This window comes from Bos indicus x Bos taurus, chromosome 18 (genome assembly GCF_003369695.1).
Source record: "Bos indicus x Bos taurus breed Angus x Brahman F1 hybrid chromosome 18, Bos_hybrid_MaternalHap_v2.0, whole genome shotgun sequence".
NCBI lineage: Eukaryota > Metazoa > Chordata > Mammalia > Artiodactyla > Bovidae > Bos > Bos indicus x Bos taurus.
Genome location: NC_040093.1, coordinates 10,645,325 through 10,669,660, shown reverse-complemented (window position 1 = coordinate 10,669,660; position 24,336 = coordinate 10,645,325). Strand labels below are relative to the sequence as shown.

Here is a 24,336-nt window from a genome sequence, read left to right as displayed (position 1 = left end):
TTCCTCCAAAAAGTTGTTTTTGTCTTTTTTAAATAATGTGAAAATGCCACGCGAAGGTTTGAACCAGAGACCCCTCCAGGGGCCAGGCCGGAGTGGAGAAGGGGAGACGCGAGATGGGAGGGGTCCAGGTCCCCGAAGCCTGCGGCCCCTGTCTGGGGCTGGGAGGGGGTAAGGAGGGGCCTCCGCTGTGCAGAGGGGCTCCAGGCCCAAAAGAGTTCAGTTCAGTTCCAAGAAAGGCGGCTCTCCAGGGAGGGGCAAGGGGTTTCCTGCCTCATTTGGCACCGAGGGGGTCAGGGGGCTCAGGGGAGCCGTCCGGGGGGCTAGGGGGTGGGGGGCCAGGGCCTCCCGTTTGGCACATGGTGGGGGAGGGGGAGGGCCCAGTCTCGGGGGCCTCCCCGGAGGCGGTGTCTGTGGTGGTGGCAGTGGCTCCGTCGTCCACAGAGGATTCTACTCTCAGCCCCTCTTCTGGGGGTGCAGGGGGGTCGGGTCTTTGGGGAGTCAGTTCTCCACGGGGCCTGAAGATGAAGGAAGAAGAGGGAGAAATTGGGATTACTGGGCAGAAGGGCTCATGGCTTCTGGCTCATCAGAGTGAAAAACCCAAGTTCTCATTGTGGTCCACAAACCCCCATCGTCTGTCTGCTCTGTCTCTTTTCTGTCTTCATTTACTCCCTCCCCCAACTCAATCTGCTCCAGTGATGCTGGTCTCCTTCCTCGCTGTTGCTCCAAGCACAGTCCTACCTCAGGGCCTTTGCACCGGCTGTTCCCACTACCTGGCACACCCTTAAGCCCTTCCCATAGAACTCAGGCCTCCACCCATGTGCCCCCTCTTCAGGGGCCTCCTCTGGCCATTCTCAGTCAAGCAGTCATTTCTCACCCCCGATTTTTGTTGTTTTTGTTTTTTTCTGTCATGTGGCATGACTTCCAGGATCTTAGTTCCCCAACCAACGATTAAACCCAGACCCTCAGCAGAAAAAGCGCTGAGTCCTAACCAGCATGGAAGTCTCTGATATAGTTATGTTCCTTCGTGTCTCTCCTCTGGGATAATCTCAGTCATTGTCAAAGAGCTAGCTTCTGGTCTGCTTGCCCCTGCAGAACGGAAGACCTGAGAGGACGGGACTGCATTTGGTCACTGCTGCATTCCCAGAGTCCAGTAGAGGCCCTGCACAAAGTGCCCTCTCGCCAGAGTTTCCCACCACGACTCCTCTCTCACCAAAGGAGAGCCCCTTACCCATTTGACAGATCCGGGAAACTGAGGCCCATGGGGTGAAGACTGTTGACGAGGGATACACGCCAGACACCCTCCCACTACACCTCATACTTCTCACCTGAGTCATAGCCCTCACTCCCAGTCCCTGAGCCTCAGTTTCCCCCCTCTTTTTTATTTTACTTACTTTTAGGCCGCATTGCCTAGTTCATGGGAGCTTAGTTCCCTGACCAGGGATCAAACCCAGGTCCCCCTGCCGTGGAAGCGTGGAGTCCTAACCACTGGACTGCCAGGGAAATTGTGGTTTCCCTATCTTTAAATGAGGATCATGACCCTTGTATTTTTTTTCAAAGGAGTAGGAAAATTCTGGCATTTGTAGCATCACTTAGCACCCAGGGAACATGTGTGACGTGGGCAGAGCCAGGCTGAGCACAGGGGTCTGAGGCAGAAGGGGCCTCTGCCTAGCCCCCCATCCCACCCATGGTCTCTAGAAACCAGCTCAGCAGCCCAGCTGCAGTGGGAATGCCTAAGGACTGAGTAAAGAGATTTGGGGTTTTGCATGACCTGGCCGGCCCTCCCTCTTGTCTCCTGGTGAATAAAGGTGAAGTCATCCTGGACTGCCGGCCCTGCCAGCCTCGGCCCTGACTCACCACTTGGCCGGTGTCCCCATGTGCTGGAACCCGTCTTACCCTGTTCTCGTGGGGGCCTTCGAGAGGACCTCTGGGAGGAAGTGACATTCGGGGGTGAAATCTGAGGATGCTGCCAAGTGAAGAGTCAGCCCGCAGCCCGTTCCTCCTGCCCTTGACTCTCTGCATGCCTTCTCTCCCTCCTGGACACTCGCCCTGGCCTCCTCCCCAGCCTCCCTGCCTCCCTTTGCCTCCACAAGGCCTGGGAGAAGTCTTCCTACCTCTGGGACTGAAGCTGCTCCTCCCATGCTCACAGTCCTCCCATGACTTCCTAGGGCCCCCAGGACAAAGTCCCCACCCCTCAAACCACCCTCAAGCCCACAAGGTCTGCCTTGCTCTCTCTCACCTTCCCCCACCCACTTCCATCTGCCCCATTCTCCAAGTAACCCCCCAGACACACCCGCTTCCCTTCTGTTCCATGAACCAGCCAAGCTCTCTCCTGCCTCAGGCCCTCGGCAAGCTGTTCCATCAGCTAGAATACTGTCCCCTTCCCCTTCACCTAGTTAACCACAACCAACCCCTCAAGTCCCTGGTTAAAGGGCCCTTCCATCACTGAGGACAGAAAGCCCTTTCTTCTTGGCGTCTCCTTTCTCAGCGACCCTGAGTTTTGCACTTATTCATTCACCGTGGGACTGGGGTCAGTGTTGTGGGTGGGATGGAGGGGGGCTCACTGATCCTGCCCAGCACAGAACATCCCCTTCACCCAGTGCCTGCACAGCTGATGCTCAGTAAGCGTCTACTTAATTAAACGCAGTAACGGCTACCAGTTAAAGACCACTGCTGCATGCAAGGGGAGGATTAAGCCATTTAATCCCTTTAACAATCTTATGAGTTAGATCCTGTTATCCTCCTCATTCTGCAGAAACTGAGGTACAGAAAGAGAAAGCGACTCACCCCTAGGTCACCCAGCCAAGAAGTGGCAGGGCCAACACTTGAACTCAGGCACAGTGCAGGGGAGCCAGGCATGGAGCCCTCCCTGAAAAGAGCCAGTTGGCCCTCCCACCTATTTAGCTCTGTCCTCTGGGAACATCTCCACCTGCCTGGCCCAGGGCAAGCCCTGCATCCAAGGACGTTCCCCCAAGGTGGGTGAGGATTAGCAATGTGGCATAAGTAAAACTCAAGAAAGGAACCGGACAAACGCTGACTGCTAGAGAAGGCGCGGACTCAGAGCTAGGTTTGTACCCTGGCTCTTCATGCCTCCCTACTTAAGCCTCAGTTGTCTCTTCTGTAAAATGGGGATGAGACTAGAATCCATCCTGTGGGATCATAGGGAGGATTAAATGGGTTAAGATGTTGCAAGCAAACTCTAGAGGCTATGTGACTGCTTGCTATTATCGCTATAGGAATCCCTGGCCATGGCCTCTCTGCTCTTGTTCCTGCTAACTAGCTTTGAGCCTCCTGGTTTCCTCTGTCTCCTGGTCTGCCTCTGACAACCGTACCCTCAAACAGAGAGGGGAACAGAATCACGCAAGTACCAGGCAGGAATCTGAGCCCAAAGATGGGCAAGAAAAAAGAACAACAAAGAAATAATCTGGGACTTCCCTGGTGATCCAGTGGTTAAGGCTCTGCGCTTCCACTGCAGGAGGTGCGGGTTCCATCCCTGGTTGAGAAGTTAAGATCCCACTTACAGCGCATTAAAAAAAAATACCATAGACAAGACTAAGAGGGGATCCTTACAGAAGGGAAACTGAGAATCAATCAGACAAGGGCGTGACTCCCCAAGCCCGTCTGATAGACATGTCTTGGTCTGAGCAGATTCCAGAGTTGGGTGGGTGGGTTTCACTGGTGAACAGTCAGAGAGAGAGGGAAGGAAGAGACTTGGAGAGAGGCAGGCAAATGCAGAGAGATGGGGACAGAGAGAGATTGGCAGAGGTGAGGCAGGGCCGAGGATCTGAAGCACCGTACCTGCGGGCCGGGCGTCGGGGGCCCGGGCGGGGGGCCCCGGGGTCTCCAGCGCAGGCGAGACGGAGAAGCGGGAGAAGCACAGGGGGGGGCCTGGCGGGGGGAGGAGGGGGAAATCCTCCGCCCACTCGAAACTGCCTCCTAGTGTGCGTGAGGAGAGGAGAGGAGAGGAGGCGGTCAGCCCCTCAGGCACTTCAGCCCTACAATATCAGCTTCTGCCGTCCGACCCCGCCCCTCGGCAGGCCCCGCCCATCACTGCGGGTGCCATAGACCCCGCCCCCAACCCTGCCCCGCCCCGCCCCTCACCAAAGCCGCTGTCGTTGCTGGGAAACCCATCTCCGGGGGTGGCGGGGTGGGGAGGCGTCGGGGGCGCTGGGGGCGTGGATGGGTCCGTGTCCCCCTCGGGGGGGCCCTGGACACTCAGCTCGTTGGTTGGCGTCTCCTGTGAGGGTAGATTAGGAGGGGCAAGGAGGGGGACGAACTTGTCACTCACTGCATCCCAAAAAGCAACAAACCCCGCTGACATTTCTGGGGCTTCAGGCATCTCAGTTCACATTCTGTCTCTCTGAAAATCCCCTACTCTCCCTTCGAAGCCGCAGGCTAGCTTTAACCTCACCCCAGCCTGAGGCTCTTCCCTCAACCACAGCTACACAGTCCAACGCAGGAACTGCCTCTGGGCTCCTTAACGCGCTGCCTCCACGGAAGCCCCTAACCCAAGACTATCTCCGTAAGTCCCGCCCCGATCCAAGACCCTTACCTATGTCCTAGATCTCGGCTGCAGGCGTCCCAGTGCTGGCCGCAGAACTACCTGCCCCTACGGTCTTCCAAACCCTTAACCCATTGTGAGCACCTCCGGACCCTCCAGTGAGCTCCTAACCCGCCCTCTGAAGTGGCCCCGCTCCAGCCCTCCAAGCCTGGCCCCTTGTTTCAGTGCCCTAGGCCTCAGCTCTTGACCCTGTTCTCACTCATCTCAGGACCTTAGTATGCCCCGCCCCAGTCCACAAGCACCATTTTCTCTTCAACAGTAACCTCTCAGGCTAGTTACTTTTAACACAATCCTCAATTCCCGTTTCATTCGTTCTGTCCCATCCCTGAACCCACTTACTGCACTTAGCATCTTAACACTACAAGCAGCATCTCTTAAGCCCTACCTGCAGCTTCTCCGAGACCCGCAACTAGTGGATAAGATCCCTTCCATTCTGAGCCCGCCCCTCAGCCTCCACATCCTTAGAGCGCTGGTGGACAAACCCCGCCCCGAACTTCACTAGGTTCCACCTCCACTTGCAGACTTTGCCCTAATCCTCACTTTCTCCTTTGTTGTGTAGTTGCTAAATCAGGTCCGACGCTTTTGCGACCCCAAGGACTGTAGGCCTCCCGGCTCCTCTGTCCATGGGATTTCTTAGGCAAGAATACTGGAGTGGGGTGCCATTTCCTTCTCCAAGGGATCTTCCCGGCCCAGAGATTCAATCTGAGTCTCCTGCATTGGCAGGCGGATTCTTTACCACTGAGCCACCAGGGAAGCCGTCCACTTTCTCCTTAGCCTCTGGCTAGCAGGTACCACGCTTTTCTTCCGGGTCCCTTCTCTTCTCCAGGCCTCTCCCTAGCCCTCCAGCACCCACACCTACCCCAGGCCCCGCCTCTGCTCTGGAGTGGGCCCTACCCCCCGACCCCGCCCTATCCCCCTAGCCAGCCTCCACCCTCAGCCTGCAAGCCCCGCCCCGCCTGAGGCGTGGCCTTCCTCCAGGCCCCGCCCTCACGCTCAAGGCCTCATCCGGTCCTCCAAGTCCCGCCCCATTCCCTGGCCAGTTTCTCCCACGCCCCGCCCTCACCCTGCAGGCCCCGCCCCAACCTAGACGCAGACTTCATCCAGGCCCCGCCCCTCCGCAAACGCCACCCCAGGGGGTCCCGGGCCCGCAGCCGCAGCGCACCTGGTCGAAGAGGTAGACGGTCACGTCCCCGTGGAAGGAGACCATCTTGCGTTTCCTCTCCAGCTCGCTGTCCTCGGGTTCGTCGGCCCCGCGTGGAGACTTGAGCAGTCCCCGCAACGGGCGGGCCGCGTCCGCGTCGGCGCTGCTCACCACGACGGGCACCGGGGCTGCCCGTGCTCTCCCGGGGCCCCGCGGCCCCGCCGCCGCGCCCGCTGCCGCCGCCTCCTCGTCCTCCTCCTCGTCCTCGTCCTCCCCGTCCTCCTCCGACGGCCCCGGCGCCCCCGCCCCGCCGGCCTCCCCGCCAGCCGCCCCGGCGTCCGCGCCCTCCCACGGGGGCCGCCGCGGGCCCGGCCCCGGGAATGGCGTGAGCGTGAGCGGCGGCAGCGCCAGCGAGAGCCGCGAGAGCTTGGCTGCGAGGGAAGAGACTCGGTGAGCTCCAGTTCTCGGGGAAACTGAGGCGTGCCCTCCCACCTAGCTGTGTGTCCTCAGGTAATCTCAGGCACAGTCTGTTTCCACCCTTGTGAACCAAAAGGTTGCACTGGGGTTCTCCCAGCAGAAGGGGAGCGATCTCCGCCTAATCCAGTGCTTAACCTTCCCCATGGTTCCCCAGTGCCCACAGCACAAAGCCCCAGCTTCTCCCCAGGACCATCAGACCCCAGTGCCCAGGCTCTGCTGACCTCTCCTGGCTCTATTGCCCCCTCCTTCTGGCTTGAGCTCCATCCAGCCACATGGGCCATCCCCCATTCCTCCCACCTCTGAGCCTTTGCATAGGCTGTTCCTTCTGCCTGGAAATTCCTTATAGAACTCAAGTCCTGTGCATCATCTGGCTCTTGTCTGGACTTTTAAAGCCTTCGGGGATCTCCCAGGAGGTCAGGCCAGGCTACCCGCTCTGCACCCTGTAGTACCAAGCACCTCTCCTTCTGAGCAGTTGATCTCAGTATAGAACTCTAATTCTGTGGCACTGTGATTAATGTTTGCCTTGCCACAGAACAGAGACTGAGTCGTGCTCACTCTGGCTGCATTCCCAAGCCCCAAGTACACAGAAGTACTCAGTCAATATTTGTGGGATTAATGAATGAATGTTCCCTGCTATACAATGTTGACCAAGGCACTTTCTTTCCCTTTTTAGCCCTGCATGGCCAGAAAATTGGGGTGTCTAACCATCTCCAGGTCCTTTCCCTGCCCTGCGACTCCTTAATCTTAGGAAGTCTAAGAAGAAGACTTCAGGTCCCTGGAGGAGGAAACCTCACTTTAAATCCCAAGCCTACCCTGCTCTCTTGCTATGTGTCCCTAGGCAAGCAGATCCACTTCTCTGAGCCTCTGTTTCCTCACTGGTAAATGGACAAGGGCCACCCATTCCTCCATTACTGCATAAGTGAACTGTGTGCCAGGCCCTGTGCAGGGCAATGGTGGGAATGAGAAGAGGATGACGGCAGGGCAAGGAGAAAGGTGGATGTGGACTGAGTCACTCTGCACCCCTCATTCACTGTACTCCAGCTTCACCAGCCTTTTGTTATTCCCTGAACATGCCAACTTAGTACCCATCTCAGTGTCCTCTACCTGAAACATCCTTCTCCCAGATGTCCACCCGGTTCACTTCCTTCATGTCTGCTTATAAGTTGCCTCTTCATTGAAGCCTTCCCTGACCACCCATCTCAAGGTGATGGGGTGGTGGGGTGGGGCTTTGTAGAGGGAGCTATCAGGGGCTTGGATACCCAGAGGAAGTACAGGGTAACAGTCTTTAGAAATCAGGAAGGCTTCCCTGGGAAGGGGAAATTTGAGTGGGCTCATGAAGGATGAGTAGAAGTTCTCTGTTTTTTTTTTTTTTTTTTTTTTTAAGGCTATTCCCAGGCTCTTCTCACCCAACACCAATCCCCCACCCCCAACCCCGGACCGCGGAGGCATCTTAGTTGCTCATCCTCTGTCGTTTTCATGTGGCCCAGGGTCTTTTCTGACACAGCTGGTTGCAAACTCTCCACAACAACCTTGAGGAAAGGGTAATATTCTCATACAGTGGGTTTGAGGAAGGAAGGTTCTGTGCCCAGTCTTCGTGACCTTTCCCTCTTGAATCTCAGGCTCTTCTGGCAAACAAAGATGATAACCCTTCCCTCACGTATGGCTATGAGGTTGCCAATATGAAACTGGCTGGGTCATACCAGTATAACTTTCATACCAGTATTTAAGGAAATCAGGCCTCCAGGTGATTCGAGTGGAACCACAGTCCCTAATCTCTCTTTTTTTTGACTGCACCACATGGCATGCAGGAATCTTAGTTCCCTAACCAGGGATTGAACCTATGCCCTCAGCAGTGGAAGCCTGGAGTCCTAACTACTCCTATGTCCAGATCTAAACAGGGGCCATTTATCTTTACTCTCCATTTATCTTCTCTTACACTGTCTCTTCTCTATGACAAAACACCCACTGTGTTCCTATCAAAACTCAAGTTTCAAGACAAGGCGTTTCTCCTAGGCTCTCAGGCCACCAGTACCACGGTGGGCAGGGCAGGGTCTGAGGCTCCCTGGGTCCCAGCCCTGGGCAGCTCAGAGCCCGGCACCAGGGAGGCCTGGCACACTGATGAGACACTTCAGCTTGGTGGAAAGCTTAAGCCAGAGATCATGCACTGGCAGCCCAGCCCACAGAGGCTTTGTTTGAATTAGTTTCCACCATTAAAACACCTAGAACTCTGGTTTAAAGGGAAAGCAGCAGATTTGGCAATATTGGGTGGGCATTCCCGAATGAAGCTTAGAAATGGCTGCATTTCCTCCCCAGCTCCCACCCCACGTCTCCCAGCTCTTGTTTATTCATTCATTCATTCATTCCCTTATATTGTCTGTTGCCCTTCCCCCGCTCAGCATCTGAGTTTGCGATCCCTGGTTGATGTGAATTGTGATGTAATGGCTGGTGCTTAGGAGTGCCAGGCTTTGGGTCAAAGGCTTTGGAAGTCCTAACTCATGCAACTCTCGCCATCCTCTTAGGTAGGTGCTATCCTTGTCTTCTGCTTTTGGCAGATGGGGAAACTGAGGCCTGGAGTTTGTCCAAGGTCACAGAGCTAGAGAGGGGCGGAACCAGGGTTTGAGACCAGGTAGTATGACTCCAAGATCTGCACTGCTTAGCGTGCTGACCTGCCTGGTACCAGGGAGGCTGAGCTTCTCAACCGCACCCTACCTCTTGGAAAGAGCTGGGCGTTGGCCCCCAACCGCGCTTCCATGCTCCCGGCAGCCTGCTCACCTTTGATCTGCTCGCTGTTCCCCTGAGGGGGTCCCAAGTCCAAGAACAGTCGTGGCATCTCGGGGCCCTTCCTCTCGGGCTTGGGGGGGTCCCCGTCTCCGCTGGGTGCCGTGTCTCCGCCGGCCCTGCTGTCTGGGGCCCCGGGCTCTCCCTCGGAGGCTGCCTCCGGCCTGACTCTCTGGGGCGCTGGCTCCGGTCTCCTCGGCTGCGCTTCCAGCAGCGGCAGGGGCGGCTGTGGCCTCGTGCTGTCGGCCCATCCGGCCTTTGCGTCCACGCCGCTTCCGGGGCCGCCGCCGGGGGCCATCCCCGTGCCCACTGGGGCTTGGCCCCCACTCCCGAGGTCCAGCCTCCCAGCCCCGGGGGCTCTCGGTGCCCCCCCAGTCTCGGGGGCTCTCCTCTCGGTCCCGGGTTCCAGTGCCCCGCTCCTGGGGGCTGGGCCAGCGGGGCCAGGGGCTGTCTCCCCGCCGTTCAGGGCCAAGGCCACCGCGCCGGGTGCCGGGGCTCTCTCCAGTGAGGTCTCTGGGGCTGGCTCCCCGTTCGTGGGGGCTGGAGCCCCACTCTCGGGCATCTTCTCCCAGGGCCCTGGGGCTCTCCAAGGCCCAGTCTCTGGCAGCCTCTCCGGGTTCCTGGGGAGTCTCAGGCCCCCATTCTCTGACCCCTCCTCGATCTTTGGGGATGTCAGTCCTCCATTCACCAGCACTCGCTCTTCTCTCTCTGGGGGCCCTGGGCCCCCATTCTCCAGCACTGTCTCCTCTCTCCTTGGGGGTGGCAGCTCCCCATTCGCCAGCACTTGCTCTTCTCTCTCTGGGGACCCGGGGTCCCCATTCTCTGCCACCTTCTCGTCGGCGCCCAGGGCTCTCGGTCCCCCGTTCTCCAGCACTGTCACCCCGTTTACCGGGAGGCTCAGGCCCTCGTTCGGGCTTGGGGCTTGCTTCCCGCTTTCTGGGACTGCGGGGTCCGGACTCGGGCCCAGGGCTCTCTCTCGATTCCCGGGGCCTCTCCCCGTCTTCCGGGGCCCCTTCTCTCCCAGGAGGTTCCTTGTCACGTCCTCCCTCAGGGACATCAGCAGCTGCTCGGTGCTCACTTGAACTACGAAGGTCGGCTTCTCCCGGGCCCCCGGGAGCGGGAGGGGACCCGGGTCTGGGGGCGGCCGGGGCGCTCCCGGGTCGGGGGGCTCGGGGGGAGCCCGTGGCCGAGGGACCCCTTCCTCCTCTGCTGCCCCCCCGCCGGGGAAAGCTCCCTCGGGGGAAAAAGGGGTCTCGGTCTCGTAGCCGCTGTCCCCCGGCTTGGGGCCCGGAGACGACAGGCCTGAGCCGGGACTGGCCACGGCCGAGGAGGGGTCGGGGGACACGGCTGGGTCCGCGGGGGCCCGGGGAGGTGGCGGCGGGGGGGGGGGAGCGGGAGGTGGCCCCCGCCCGGGGTACTGGGGCGCCGCCGCCCCCATGAGGGGGTCCAGAAACTCGGGGGGGGCCGAGGCGGGGGGGTTCAGGGGCAAGTCGGCCAGGGAGCCCCGCTCGGCCCGCAAGGACGAGTCGTCCTCTGGGGGATGGGGGCAGCCAAGAGCAGGGTGGCCCCCCCAGCCCGCAACAGCATCCCCCCGCTCCAGGGGCAGGCAGGAGCAGGCCCCCTCGCGGCTGCATAGGGGGCAAGGTAGGGGACCCCGGCGACTGGGGCCCCCACCAAGGCTGCTGCTGTCTTCCCCCGGGGAGCTGCCCTCCTCCTCCTCCTCTTCCTCTTCGGCCCACGGGGCGGCCCCCCGCTCCCCCAGCACCTCGGCAGGGTCTCCTGCCAGGGTCTCCCCGGCGCCCCGGCCCTCGGGGTCCCAGCCACTCAGGAGGAAACTGCCGGATGCAGAGGACTGGGCCGGGAAGGGCCGGGCTGCCGGGAAGAGCGGGGAGGCCCAGGTCTCGGATACCAGCTGAGGGACCTCGGAAGGAGCCTGGGGGGCCTGGGGGGCAGGAACTCCTGGGTCTAGGGGGTCCCAGTCATTGGGGAAGAGGGGCTCCGGCGGGGAGCCATGCTCCTCGAGACGGATGTAGTATTCGCTGCTCACGGAGGGGCTGCGGGCACTGATGACCGGCAGCACGCTGGGCGTGGACAGCGCCTCATAGAAAGGGTTGGAGGGGTTGGCGTGGGGGGCCGGGGGCGCGGATGCCGGCTGCCAGGTGGGTGCCCCCCCGCCCCGACCGGCCCCCCGCCGTGCCTTCTCCCACAGGCACTCAAGGTTGAGGCCACCGCTACTCTCGGTGACCGTGAGCACATCGTCGGGGTCAGCCCCAGGGAAGCCATCTAAAAGGGGGAACGGAGAGGAGAGGGTCCCTGGGCGGGGGGCGCTGTGCTGAGGGGGCCAGGGCCAGGGGAAGGGACCATCTCGGGGTGGGGGTGGCGGCGGCGGGGGCCTCGGGGGCCGCTCAGAGAGCAAGTAGGTGAGCTGCAGCTGGAGATCAGAGGCTGAGGGGCGTTGGGCAGGGGGCCGCCAGCAGGACTGCAGGATGTCATACCTGGGGGAGAGGGAGGAGGCAAGAGTGAGCAAGGCAGAGTCCCAGCTGGGGGTGGGGAGTGGATCCCCAGGGGAGGCAGAGACCAGGTGGGCAGACACCCAGGGAGATGAGAGTCAAGACCAAGAGGGGAATTCCCTGGTGGTACAATGGTTAAGATTCTGTGCTTCCACTACAGAGGGCACAGGTTCGATCCCTGGTCAGAGAACCAAGATCCCACATGCCCTGCCCTGCAGCCAAAGGAGAGGGGGAAGAAAAAAAGACCAAGGTGGGAGACAGAAGGGAAATGATAGTTAAGTGACAGGTTAAGGCGGCTTTCTGGTTGGGTTACAAGTTTTGGAATCAGAGACAGGAAAGCAGCAGAGGTCTTCTAGGGTCAGAGAAACTAGATTTGGAGACCAGCTGAGTTACTCCATGCTTCAGTTTCCCTTCCTCCACGTAGCAAGCAGATGTTGGCAGAAAGGGTTGGGACGTCCCCACTCCAGTTTAGGGCTGGCAGCACGTGGTGCAAGTGTGCAGGGGAGAGTGTGAAATGAAGTGGAGAATTCTGGGATCATCCCGGGCTGGGAGGTGGAAGGTCAGGGGTCGGGGGTCAGGCCCCGCCCTCACCAGTAGTCCGCATAGGGCAGCTTGAGCCTCGGCCGGGCCAGCTTGACGTGCTGCTGCCGGACGACGAAGGCCAGGACCTCTTCGTCTGACAGGTGGCGGTAGGGCTGAGCCCCAAACTCAAACAGCTCCCATAGAGTCACCCCTAGGGACCTGAAGGGAGAAGAGAGAGGTCAGAGCCCCGCCCTGACCCTCCAGGGAGCCGCCCCCCTCCCCGGGCCTCAGTTTCTCCATCTGTAGAACCTGTGACCCTTCCGCCTTCCTTGCGCTCTGTGCCCCCTGCCCGCCTCACCAGATGTTGCTCTCGCGGCTCTGGTCCACCACCATGAAGGTCCCGTGCAGCTCGCCAAGGAGCTCGGGCGCTGCCCAGCGCAACGGGATCCAAAGGCGCTCGGGGGTCAGGTAATAGTCCTCCTGGGGCGTGGGGGGGTGGGGCGCAGGCCGGGGCGCGGTCAGGTGGGCCGGGGCACCCTCCCACCCCAACTTGCCCCCTTCCCCGCCCTGATGGAGGGCAGCCCCCACCTTGTAGTTGCTGTGGGCCAGCCCGTAGTCTCCGATGCGCACGGTGAGGTCGGAGGTCAGCAGGCAATTGCGCAGGGCCAGGTCGCTGGGGGCAGGCGAGGGGGCGAAGTAAGAAGCGGGCAGCTTTGGGGAAGCCCGCCCCGCTACTTAAAGAGTGCGCCCAGTTTTCCCTGCACCGCTCCGTCTTCATTTTCTCACTCCTCCTCTCCTACTTTGACTCCTCCCCCTCCCCGACACCCACTCTTCAGTAACCCCGCCCCTTTCCTGACTCCGCCCACCGCTCCTGACCCCGCCTTTCCCCCCCATCGCGAGTCTTTCCCCCGTTTTGTGCCCCGCCCCCAACTCAAGCGTCCTTCCCTCCTTAAGCCCCTCGCCCTCCTTCCTCGCCCCAATTCTGCCCGGTGGCTTCCGGGCTGCCACCTGTGCACATAGTTGTGAGAGTGGAGATGTGCGAGCCCGCGGGCGATCTCCAGGCCCATCCTCTGCAGTGTCCGCAGATCTCGAGGGGGCAGCTCAGGGGACAGACCCTCGGGGGGCCGCTGGGCCCGAAGGTAACGCTTCAGGTCCCCCTGGGAGAGAGGGCAGGGAGGGGTCAGTTCCACCGCATCGACACATTCAGGCAACCCGAGGCATGGATGGGGCGGCCGCTGCACTCATTTGGGCTTCAGTTTCCCCTGCTGCTGAGAAACACTTTAGTAACAGAACGCACGCTCCTCACGTGCTAGTCAGGGCGTGCCACGTGGGGTCCCGGTTTTCCTGTTTAGTCGTTAAGTCGTGTTGACTCTCGCGACCCCATGGACTGTAGCCTGCCAGGCTCCTCTGTCCTGCCAGACTCCTCTGACCATGGGATTCTCCAGGCAAGAATACTGGAGTGGGTTGCCGTTTCCTTCTCCAGGGGATCTTCCCAACCCAGGAAAGGAATCCAGGTCTCCTGCATTGCAGGCAGATTCTTTACCGACTGAGCTACAAGGGAAGCCCATCCACCTGGAGACTGAGGGCTCATCTAAGAAATGCTGTCTTGTCACAGGTGTCGCTATGATGATGTCATTGCGAATGGCCCTGAGCCCCCACCGGGTCCAGCTCCTCACTCTGCCCCTCCCCCTCCCCGGCCCCGCGACCCCCCAGACCCTCACCAGTTGACAGAACTCCATAATCAGCAGAAAGGGCAATGTCTCCACGCAGACGCCTAGGCACTGGAGAACGTTGGGGTGTTGCAGGCTCCTGCACGGGGGTGGGGGTTGCCTGGGTCAGGAAACAGCCCCTTCCATCCGACCCCAGCCCTGTGGCCCACCCCACCCTCCTGGCAAAACCAGACTGTTGCTTCAACCTCTCGGGTCTCAGTTTCCTTACTTGAGAGTTAACCCCCCTCCCCGCCGCAAACACACACTCCTTCCCCATATCCCCGTCTCAGGTCCATCCCACTGTCTCCCAGTCTCCAAGCCAGACCCTCAGGCACCTCCTTGCCCCTCCTCCTGGCTCACCACCCCCTCAGCCTTTCTTCCTGCCCCCTGATTCTTTCCCCTCCCCTCCCACAGCCCCAGCTCAAGCCTCCTCCCAGCCTCCCTGCCTCCAGTCTCTCCCTTTCAGTCTGCCCCTGACCTGATGTCCACCTGTTCACGACCCTCCATGGCTCCCCAGTTGCCCTGGGACAGAGCTTGGCTCACTCCTCAGTCTTTCCTGCCCCACTGCCTTTCCCAGCATCACTCTTCACTCCATGTACATCTCCTAGACTCACAGGTGCCTGCTTAGGCTTCAAGCCTTGTATACCTCTCTCTGTGGAGAGCACTCCACTCTCGTCCAAGTCCTCCTTGTCCGTTAGTGTCAACATCCTTTCCTCAAGAGATCACTGCCCTTCCCTCAACACTGGGGGATGCCCTTCCTTGATCCTCTCACTGTGGCTAAGAGTCAGGTTGGGGGAGCAGGTTTCTGAATCTTGTCTCTACCTTTCCCAGGCGTGTAACCTCACAGAAGTCACTTGGCCTCTCCCTCAAATGTAAAATGGGGATGGTCATAGTAATCCCCTCATAAAGTTGTGACAAGAAATCTAATAGGATCAGAGAGGAGCTGGCATTTCTCCTGCCTCACTGCCTTTGTTCCTGCTGTTCCCTCTGCCTGGAACACGCTTCCCACAGTGCTTTACGAAACTGATTCATCCTAGTCAAGCCTGCCTTTCCCACAGTTCCCATCCCAGAGCTCCTCCGTTTCTATCACATCCTGCCTTATTTCCTCAAGGCACTTGTCAGTCTGTGATATTTTCCTGTTAAAATTTATTTCTTCACTGGCTCATTTATTGTGTGTCCCCTCCACTAGGTGGCGAGCTTTACAAGACAGGATTTGGGGCTTTTGTGTGCGTGGCCATGTTCCCGGTGCCTAGACTAGTAGGTGCTCAATAAAATCGTGTGGAGTGAAGGATTTAACCCTGATACATGACCCGAGGGTCTGTGGAAAGATTAACACATCCAGGACTTGCAGCCCAGGTTGCACCTTGCAACCTGGCTCGAGGAGGGTAGAACAGTTTTCGTTTCATTGGGGCCTGGCAGGAGAGGGGTTGGGGGGCAGGGTGTGGATAGTGGCTTCTGCTCCTGCCTGGGAGACAACTAATGAGATAAAACTTTCCTAAAGCACCAGCATATGCTGGGGCTTGAAAAAAAAAAAAAATGACTGGAGCTCCCATCATGGGGAGACTTAGGATGGCAGATGTAGAAGGAAGCTTGGATCCACTGCACACCTACTAATCTGAGCCAGGGCTGGCCCCTTCTGTTATCAAATCCTCCTAACACCTTTGCTAGGCAGGATGATGTTTCCCATTGGATCCAGGGGAAAAGGGAGGCTCAGAGAGGTAAAGTAACTTGCCCAGGGTCACACAGCTGGTAACAGTGCCCGAGCTGAGATTTGCTCTCAGGTCTGTGGCTCATCCAGCAAACGTCTACCGAGGGCCAGCTTGTAGCTGGGTGACAAGATGGACCCCAAGCTGCCAGTATAGTCCTGCATTCTCCACCTGAACTTTCTGAGAAGGTGGGAATGTTCTCGATCTGAGATGTCTAACGTGGGAACCACTGGCCATATATGGCTCCTGAGCTCTTGAAATGCGGCAAGGGTAGCTGAGGAAGACATCTTGAATTTGACTGCATTTTATTTAAGATGAATTTAAGTAGCTGTATGTGGCTGGTGCTTGCCAGCATGGGTTGAGAGAGAGAGAGAGAGGCAAGTCAACGGATTCATGGATGAAATAATGACACACTAGGATACGTGTGATGAAGAAAATACACAAGTTGATATGATGGAGCATCCCAGGGCCCTCCTTAGGTGGCAGTGTGTGTGTGTATAAAGGAAGGCCTTTCTGATCTGAGACCCAGGGAGGAGAAGGGATCCCACCATCAGAAACTGGGGGTGGGTGAGCCAGGAGCAATATTCCAGACAGAGGGAAGAGCAAGGACATCGGCACTGAGGCTGGTCTGTGGGAGGGCCAGGGGGCAGGGCTTGTGGGCTGTAGGGACGGTTGGGACTTTGTCCTGAGAGTCACAGGAAACCACAGGAGTTTTCAGAGGAAAAGGTTCATAAAATCTCAGGGCAAAGCTCACTTTTACAGCCCTCTGTTAAGAGGTGCCCATATACACACCCTCTCCATGCCCGGGCACGCAATACCACACAGGGCATATATGAGCAGAGGTTTAATTAACACTGATCTAGAAGCTCTTAGAATGGAGACCAGGCAGGAGAGGGATAGCATCCTGTCTTCCCAGACCTCCCAGTCCAGTGGGGACAGGCGTGGGGAGACCGTGGCCGTTTGGTGCAGCCACTCAGGACTCTGGTCTGTGATTCTGATTCTGCCCTTCATAACCCACAGGCAGGGGCCTGAAGGAGGGACCACCGTCACAGACCCTGTGCCAGGCAAAGGCCCATTTTGTATCCTCTCAGCTGCCCTCTACATGAGGCTGCTCAGGCTTCCTGGACTAACTTTCTAGATGAAGGTACTGAGGTTCAGAGTGGAGCCTTCTCCACTCTGATTTCCAGATTTCCAGCTCAGCTTTTGCGCTGTTTCCTTCACCTGCATCACACTGCCTTCATGTCCCTGCCTCTGGCCCGAGGAAGACCCCGAGGCTCAGGGAGGGAAATGATCTAGATTGACTGGCACAGCCAGGAAAAGGTACATCTAGGATTGGAATCCAGAGTTGACCCCACACTGTACTCCTCCTGCTCCCAAACGTTACCACCATGAAGCACAGATTCAGATATTTGGGCCTTCAGGGCTCCATGTCTACCCAGAGGTCCCCATACCTGTATGGCTGTGCTTCGGAGATGAACTTGCGCTGCTCCAGGGGCCCTGCGCTGGCTCGGAGTTCCTTCACCACCACCTGGGCGGGGGTGTAGTCGGAGAAAATCTCTCCCAGGATCACCTGCTCGAGGAGGACCCAGGAATCAGTGCCTGCTTATTCCCCAGCCCCATCCCAGGGAGTGCCCTCCACCCCACCTGATGGCTCCCAACTTCCCTCTCCTTTCCAGCCTCTTCTTTCAACTCCCACCACCCTCGTATCCCCACCAGACGCGGGGTGGGAGACTCACAGGCCCAGAGTCCGATGGACGCAGGGACGGGTGGAAGGATGGACAGACGGACGCGTGGAGAGCCGGATGGCGAGGCGGAGTGGTCAATGGAGTGAGGAGGGAGGCGCTGACCGACAGATGGGGGGGATGGGGTGGGTGGGAGCCCGTGAGAGGTGAACAGAGAGAAGGGCAATGGGTGGGCCGAGGGGGCAGGGGGAGGAGGCAGGGGGCAGATGAGAAGTGGTGGGAGCAGGAGTGATGGACACAGAACAGGAGTGTCGCCCTGGATTGTGTAGAGCCCCCACCTCCCACCCCAGCCCCACTTACTTACCTTCCCAAACCAGCCACTCCCAATCTCCTGTAGGTAGCTGAGGTGCTGGCGGCTAAGGCCCAGGGGGGTGGTCATGTCTGGCGTGGGGGACAGTAAAAAGGGGAGGCACCTGAGCCTCTCTCCCCTCCCAAGTGCCACCAACATCCCCTACCTCAGTGGGGACCGGGGTCAAAGCAGACACAACAAATCTCTTTTCATTGGCTGCCCCAACATTCCATGAAGAGATCTCAGTCTCCTCATTGGCTGCCCACAAGTTTCTAGTGTCCAATCCGTTCTTCCCTTTGGTGTCCCAAGATCCTATGACTTAACTTCAGCCTGCCATTGGCTCTGCCTCTGGCATTAAGATCTAGGCTGACCTCATCATGGATTGCTCTGCAAGAATCTCCAAATCTGGTTTGGGGTTAAGCAACGGCTTCCACCAAGATGATCTTGGAGTTGCTTCACGCTGCTTCCAAGATTCCAAGGCTCCCACCTCTGCCTTTCCCTTTGATTCTCTGAGGGAGGGCTGTCAGCTCCTCCCACCCTGAATTGGGGGGCCACGGGATTCCAGTCAAGGTGCAGGGCCATACCTGAGTGTGATGGCTGCGGGGCAGGCATTGGCAGCGAGACCTCAGCCAGGGGGAGAATGTAGACGTCAGGCAGTGACTGTGAGGAGGAAGTCTCCTCAGCGGGAGGGGTGTACTCCCCGGAGCAATCCTCCCCTTCAGGGTTCTCAAACTCCTGGGGCCAGGAGGGGTGAGAGGTGGGAGAACACAGCAGTGAGAGACATCATGGTCCTTCTAATCAATATTATCCCCACCTTTCTGCCAAATGTCCTCCAATCCCAGTCCAATTCCCATCCGGAGTTGGATCTTGCTGTAACTTTAGGCCTGAAGGGCTCTCAGACTCACTGCCCGGCTCCCCCGGTGGTGGGGGTGGGGGGTTAGCGGAGGAAAGGCCTTGCTGAAGTGTTCCTCCCCACCTTAACTTCCCTCGTGCACCTCACCTTGAAGCCGACATCGCCCCGTTTGCAGCACAGACAGGTGAGGAGGAGGAAGATGAAGGCCAGCAGGCCAGAGCAGGAGATGAGGACCACGGCATAGGGAGGAGCCAGAGGCGCCCGGCCCAGGGCGAATCCGTCTGTGGGGACAGGGCTGGGCTGGGCTCGCGTCTTCACGCCCCTGGCTCCCCGATTCCTTGCCCCTCCCCGTCCAGTTAGTCTTGACTACAGCTCCCATGATGCTCTGCACCCAGGGGCCCCTTGGCAGAGGAGCCGGATGGCTCGGGGCATTGTGGGAGTTGTAGTTTGGGGCCTTCTCAAGTGGTTGGGTTGGGGGTGGGGTCCCTCCTCTCGCCCCAAGCTGGGACCCCCCCCACCCCCACCCCATCACCTCACCCTCAGGTTTGGATGAATTTCAGTGAGGACTGAGGGAAGGAGGAGTAACAGTGGAGCCTGGAGTGCTCAGAATTTAAAATACGCTCCCACGACAGCCTTCCTACCCCCTATTTGAAGAAGAGGATGAGCCCCCAGCTGCAGGCTGGGAGAAGGTGCTCGCCCCATGCTGGATCCTAGTTACGGGGGTTGAGGCCTGTCACTTTTAGGGACGCTTGGAGCACACACATGTCCTCGGTCCCCAGCCCCAGGTCCCGAGTCGGGAGCTCCGCAAGCCTTGGGACTCCCCCAAAGCTGGAGACAGCCTCCAAGGCTGTGTCCCCTTTAGAAATAGTATTCCTCCTCTCTGTCCCCAATTCTCCCAGAGGCCCTGACCTTCCCCGGCTTCCTGCACACACCTGCACACACACACGCGCGCGCGTCTGCACACACACACATGTTGCCCGAACGGACCCCCTCCCCACCCAGCCCCCAGCCTTCCTCCCACAGGCCCTGCTGACAGAGGCACCATTCCTGCGCCTCCCCAGGCCCTGGCTCGCTGCGGGAAGACGCCACACAGGTGACGGAGCCAGAGCCCCGCAGACAGACCCCGGGGCAGGCCAGGGTGGGGGTGGGGGCCACTGGACAGCAGGATGGCCCGACAGACTCACCGGGGTGGGCCGGGGACGCCAGGCAGCCGGAGGCGGAGACGGCCGCGAGGAGGATGAGGGCGCCGGGGGCAGGCATCTTGTCGAGGATGGCAGGGAGGTGGAGGTGGTGGCGGCTGGGGAGGAGGGGGGGGCGGGCCCTCAGCCCCCAGCCATGGGGACCCGCGCGACCCTGGCCTCCCCCCGGCCCAGGAGAGGGGCAGGAGGCTCAGGACAGGGGGAGGGAGGGGCTGCTTACAGGCTCAGGGACCCCCCTCCCCCTCTCTGAAGGGACAGACAGATGAAGGGATGGAGAGACAGACAGAGGAGAGGAGCCGGGGAGCCGGGGTTGCTGGGGTGGGGGGGGAGAGGAGAGAAGGGGGGGGGAGAATAAGGGCCCCGCCCCCGAGGACAGCCGGGATTGGGGGAGCAGAGAGCCTGTCAGAGGAAGGGTGGGAGGAGGGAGGAGGGAGGGAGGATGGAGCGTCGTCATAGCAACTGGCTCCCCTGTAGCATTGGCTGCCAGGATGGAGGGGAGGGGGAGGGACAGACAGGGACCAGCGGACCCTCGTGTAGGGGGGACCCAGGGCCCACCGTGCCTGGCCCGGACGCTGCTGTGACATGCCACCAGCACGGACACGTGTGCTCCGCGCCAAGATGCAGATGTCAGACAGGCACACGCAGCCCACACATGGCTGACCCACGTCGCAGAGACCCTCACAGCCAAGCACGGCACATACAAAGGTGGACAGCGCTCGGCAGACGGGGACACGTACACGTCACACACAAAGACGCAGGGATGATGGGCTGCACTAAGCACGCACAGGCAGGCCGGCCCCCGGCACAGATGCACCCGGCCACGCAGGAACGTCAGCGCATCACAAAGACCCACACATGCCACAGACAAAGTAAAGCCCCAACTCCATAGACACACACACCACAAAGATCCACGCAGACACCATGGTGACACACCAAGGCACAAAGTCACGAACACAGACATTCCACAAACAAATGGGCAACAAAGAAGACCCACAGACACACACATCACACACACAGACACAGACATCATTTGCATGGAGACACACACAAGATACACACTAACATAGACACAAGTATCCCGTGCACAAATATACACAGATACACAGCAGATACAAGGAGAGTCATGCATATCACATATGCGAATACACACAAATACACAACACAGACTCAGAGATACACATCTCTCACACAGACACATTTCATTCACATGAATACAGAGACACAAGTCACACACACAGATACACATATACAAGCACAACTCACCCATGGGTATAGATGTACACTACAAAGAATATACAAAGCTACACAAATCATGTACAAAAATACACACAAATACATTACACTGATACACACATATCACATACACATATACACAGCCACGCACATTATACGTACAGAAACACACATAGGCAACACAGGCATACACACTGAACACATAGATACACAAAGATACATCACATACCTTAACACACATGGACACACACATCACAAATGTATACAAATTTCACACAAGGTTACAAAAAACACATTACCCCAGTGTAGTCACACATTACATACACAAATACACACACACATACAGAACACACACACACACACACACACACACACGCATCACAAATACCCACATTTCCTATGAGTTTGCGCAACCTTTACACAACCAGAGGTGCTAGCCTCATACAGAAGATACATGATCATAGTTTATTTAATTTATTTATTCTTAGGAGCATTAACTGCGCCAGGCATTGTTCTCAGCGCTTTACACATATTACTTTTAAATCCTGACAACTGCCCTCCGAGACACACTCTTTTATCATTCCCATCGTACAGATGAGGAAACAAGGCGAGGTGCAGACATCTGCCCCAAGGCACACAGCCGGGAAGTGGCTGAGTGGGGACTGGAACTCGGTCCCTTAGGGACACAGACAAAACAGACAAGGACGCACACATCACGTGCCAGGCCGCCGCCGTCTCGGGGTCACACTCCCCCACCCCCGCCCCCGCACAGCACCCCGAGCTGCAGACACACCGGAAGCACGGGCGCCCACCCTGCGCGCGGACTTCTCTGTAGTCCCTGAGCCCCTGCGTTGCGTCCCTCTCCGCTGAGGCTGGGCCCGAGCTGCGCATCGCAGGCGCAGCCTCACTGCACACCGCGGAGGCGGCCCAGACACCCCATCCCCAGCGCGGCCCGCCCCTGCCCCCGTTCCCCATCAGGTGTCCAGGACCGGCGGGTCCCAAACGCAGCCAGCGCAATTGGGACTGGCAACCCCAGGGGAAGGGGAGGGAGAGGGGTTCAATGAGCCCTCTTGGAGGGGGGCGCTCTTTGGAGAAACTGAGGCAGGTTCATCACACCAGGAAGGGTGGGAAGGAGGGGGTGCCGGGACCAGCACTTCAGGGTGGACTGACCATATGCAGATAGAGAGTTCGGAATTGGGGGCTGGGGGATGAGGAAAGATGCAATTATCTGCCCCTGTGGCTGAAGGGCATAGACTCTTGCGGGAGCAGAGGCTTATGGGAAATGTAGTCCCATCCCTGAGGCTTACGGGAAATGGAGTTCTGGTTCCTCCAGAAGGGAGGCTCAGGTTAATGTCTTCTCCCCCCTCGCAACCTCCAATCCCAGAAGCAGAGGGTGGGTGAAGTAGTAGGAGCTGGGGCTACGCTGCCTGGATCTTTGCAAACGAGGTGGTCAGAATTCTTGAGTCCTAGGGAGCGGTACAGGCAGGATTGCAGTCCTAACTCTGGCCCTGGCTTGCTCTCAGTTCATTTATTCACTCAACGTTCATTAAACCCACTGTGCTCAGCCAGGACCTATGCCAGAATTTGCGGGTGCAACATGTAACCAGTCAAACCCATTTCCTGCCTTTGATGGGGGGGTGGGTGAATGTGTGTCAGAGGGGCTTATAGAAGGTCTGCTAGAGATTTTCAAACTATGAACAGGGAGCCATTACCAGGGGCTGACATCAAGCTTTCTGGCTGAGGCCAATTTTTTGAAAAAAAATAAATAGAATAATCTAGAACATGCAGGGGAAATACCCATGTATGAAACTTTTATTTTCTGACAGGAGGCTATAGATACAGATATAGATATAGATTCCTCCCCCCCACCACCATTATGGGTCACAGTAAAAGAAACAAGGGGGATTCCCAGATGGCCCAGTGGGTAAAGAATCTGCCTGCCAATGCAGGAGACGTGAGTTCAGTCCCTGGGTCGGGGAGGGACTGGAGAAGGAAATGGCAACCCAGTCCAGTATTCTTGCCTGGAAAATCCCATAGAGAGAGGAGCCTGGCAGGCTACAGTCCGTGGGGCCACAAAGAGTTGGACATGACTTAGCAACTAAGCAACACCAACGTAGCAGGCCAGGCACTGATGGTCAGCCACCCTCATGGGACTCTTCCTAAGGTGGAGGCGGCCATTGGGCAGACTGTCTGACAAATAGTCACGCAACTTGTAACAGTGCTAAACGCGATAAGGAAGAGCCTGGGAGAGAGGAGTTGTTAGGTTGGCGGAGGAGTCCGAGGAGACTTTTTTGGAAAGGTCACAGTAAAGCCCAGATCTGCGAGGGGAAGGAAAGAGGCTAGAGGAGGGCAGTGCAGAGAGTACTAGGACAGAGAGAGTGCTGGGGGTGGTGAGGCGGGGCGGCCCTTGGGGCATCAAGAAGTGCATAGGAGGTTGATGAGGCTAGATCTGAATGAGCAGGAAATGGGGGTGTGAGCAATGAGTAAACTGGAGAGAGAGACTGAGCAGGGCCTGGCTACAGGGGCCAAGCCCGGTGAGCAATTTGGATTTATCAGTCAATAAACACCAGGGCAAGAGCTCTTAGCAGGGGAGGGACAGGCTCTGACCCTGGTGTTGACAGGCTTTCTCCGGCTGTGGTGTGGGGAGAGACTGACGGTGGAACCTGGAACACAGGGAGGACGTGACTTCAAAGTCCAGGTGAGAGATGGCTGCTGGCAGTGGAGGCAGAGAGGAGCAGCTCACTTCAAGACAGTAACAGGTGTCGACAAAGATGTGGAGGGGGTCTTCCCTGGTGGTCCAGTGGCTGAGACTCCGCACTTGCCATGCAGGGGGCCTGGAATCGATCCCCTTTCAGGGAACTAGATTCCACATGCCACAACTAAGACCCAATGCAGCCAAATAAATAAAATTTTTTTAAAAAAACAATGGCAACAAACAAGGATGTGGAGAAATCAAAACCGTCATACACTGCTGGTGGGAAGATTGCAGGCACTGAAACAGTCTGGCATTTCCTCAAACAGTTAAACACAGAATTACCATATGGCTCAGGAATTCCCCTTAGGTATCTCCCCAGAGAAATGGAAACACATGTCCCCACAAACATTTGCATGAGAATGTTCATAGCAGCCTTGTTCATAACAACCAAAATGTGGGAGCAACCCAAATGTCCATCAGTTGATGAATGGATCCACAAAACAGGCGACCTTCATACAGTGGAATATTATTCAGCCACCAAAAGGATTGAATTAGTGACAGATGCTACAACATGGATGAATGTTGAAAATATTATGCTGAGTGAAAGAAGTCAGATAACACAAATAGCCACATACTGTAGAATTCCATTTACAGGAATTATCCAGGATAGACAAATCAGACAAAGTAGATTAGTAGTTGCCTGGGGCTGGGATGGGGGTGTGCCTAAGGAGTTTCTTTGAGTGATAAAATATTCTAAATCTGATTGTGGTGACAGTTGTACAATGTGATTAACATATGAAAATCCACTGAGCTATACAATTTATTTATTTTTTTAATTCAAATTTTTTTTGGCCACACCGCGTGACTTGTGGGATCTTACTTTCCCCACCAGGGATTGAACCTGGGGCCTTGGCAGTATGAGAG

General features: G+C 57.8%; 2 protein-coding genes across 2 annotated transcripts in view; one reads left to right on the top strand and one right to left on the bottom strand.

The window, feature by feature from the left end:
• LMTK3 (lemur tyrosine kinase 3) lies at positions 1-21,623 on the bottom strand. Its single transcript, XM_027515258.1, has 16 exons — positions 21,511-21,623; positions 19,470-19,582; positions 18,433-18,566; positions 18,017-18,167; positions 17,448-17,524; positions 16,853-16,971; positions 13,708-13,795; positions 12,995-13,143; positions 12,575-12,659; positions 12,345-12,466; positions 12,056-12,205; positions 8,949-11,449; positions 5,721-6,130; positions 4,099-4,234; positions 3,796-3,933; positions 1-515 (listed from the first exon to the last, which is right to left on the bottom strand). Exons 1-16 carry the CDS (start codon positions 21,606-21,608, stop codon positions 499-501), a joined length of 4,488 nt encoding a protein of 1,495 aa, XP_027371059.1. The 5' UTR covers positions 21,609-21,623; the 3' UTR covers positions 1-498.
• The window catches only part of SULT2B1 (sulfotransferase family 2B member 1), a 70,807-nt gene continuing 65,779 nt past the window's right edge, over positions 19,309-24,336 (top strand). Inside the window, exon 1 of the mRNA XM_027515261.1 lies at positions 19,309-19,378. The gene's annotated coding sequence lies outside the window, so the exon portion shown is untranslated. The remainder of the gene's footprint in view (positions 19,379-24,336) is intronic.

Bases quoted from the DNA above. Each gene is read 5' to 3' on its own strand.
- LMTK3 (XM_027515258.1), bottom strand. From the start codon at position 21,608: ATGCGCAGCTCGGGCCCAGCCTCAGCGGAGAGGGACGCAACGCAGGGG. The intron at 18,567-19,469 runs GTGAGTCTGTCG...CTGTCCCCACAG, and splicing joins GGCGTCCCCGGCCCACCCCG to ACGGATTCGCCCTGGGCCGG. The intron at 13,144-13,707 runs GTGAGGGTCTGG...CCTCTCTCCCAG, and splicing joins TTATGGAGTTCTGTCAACTG to GGGGACCTGAAGCGTTACCT.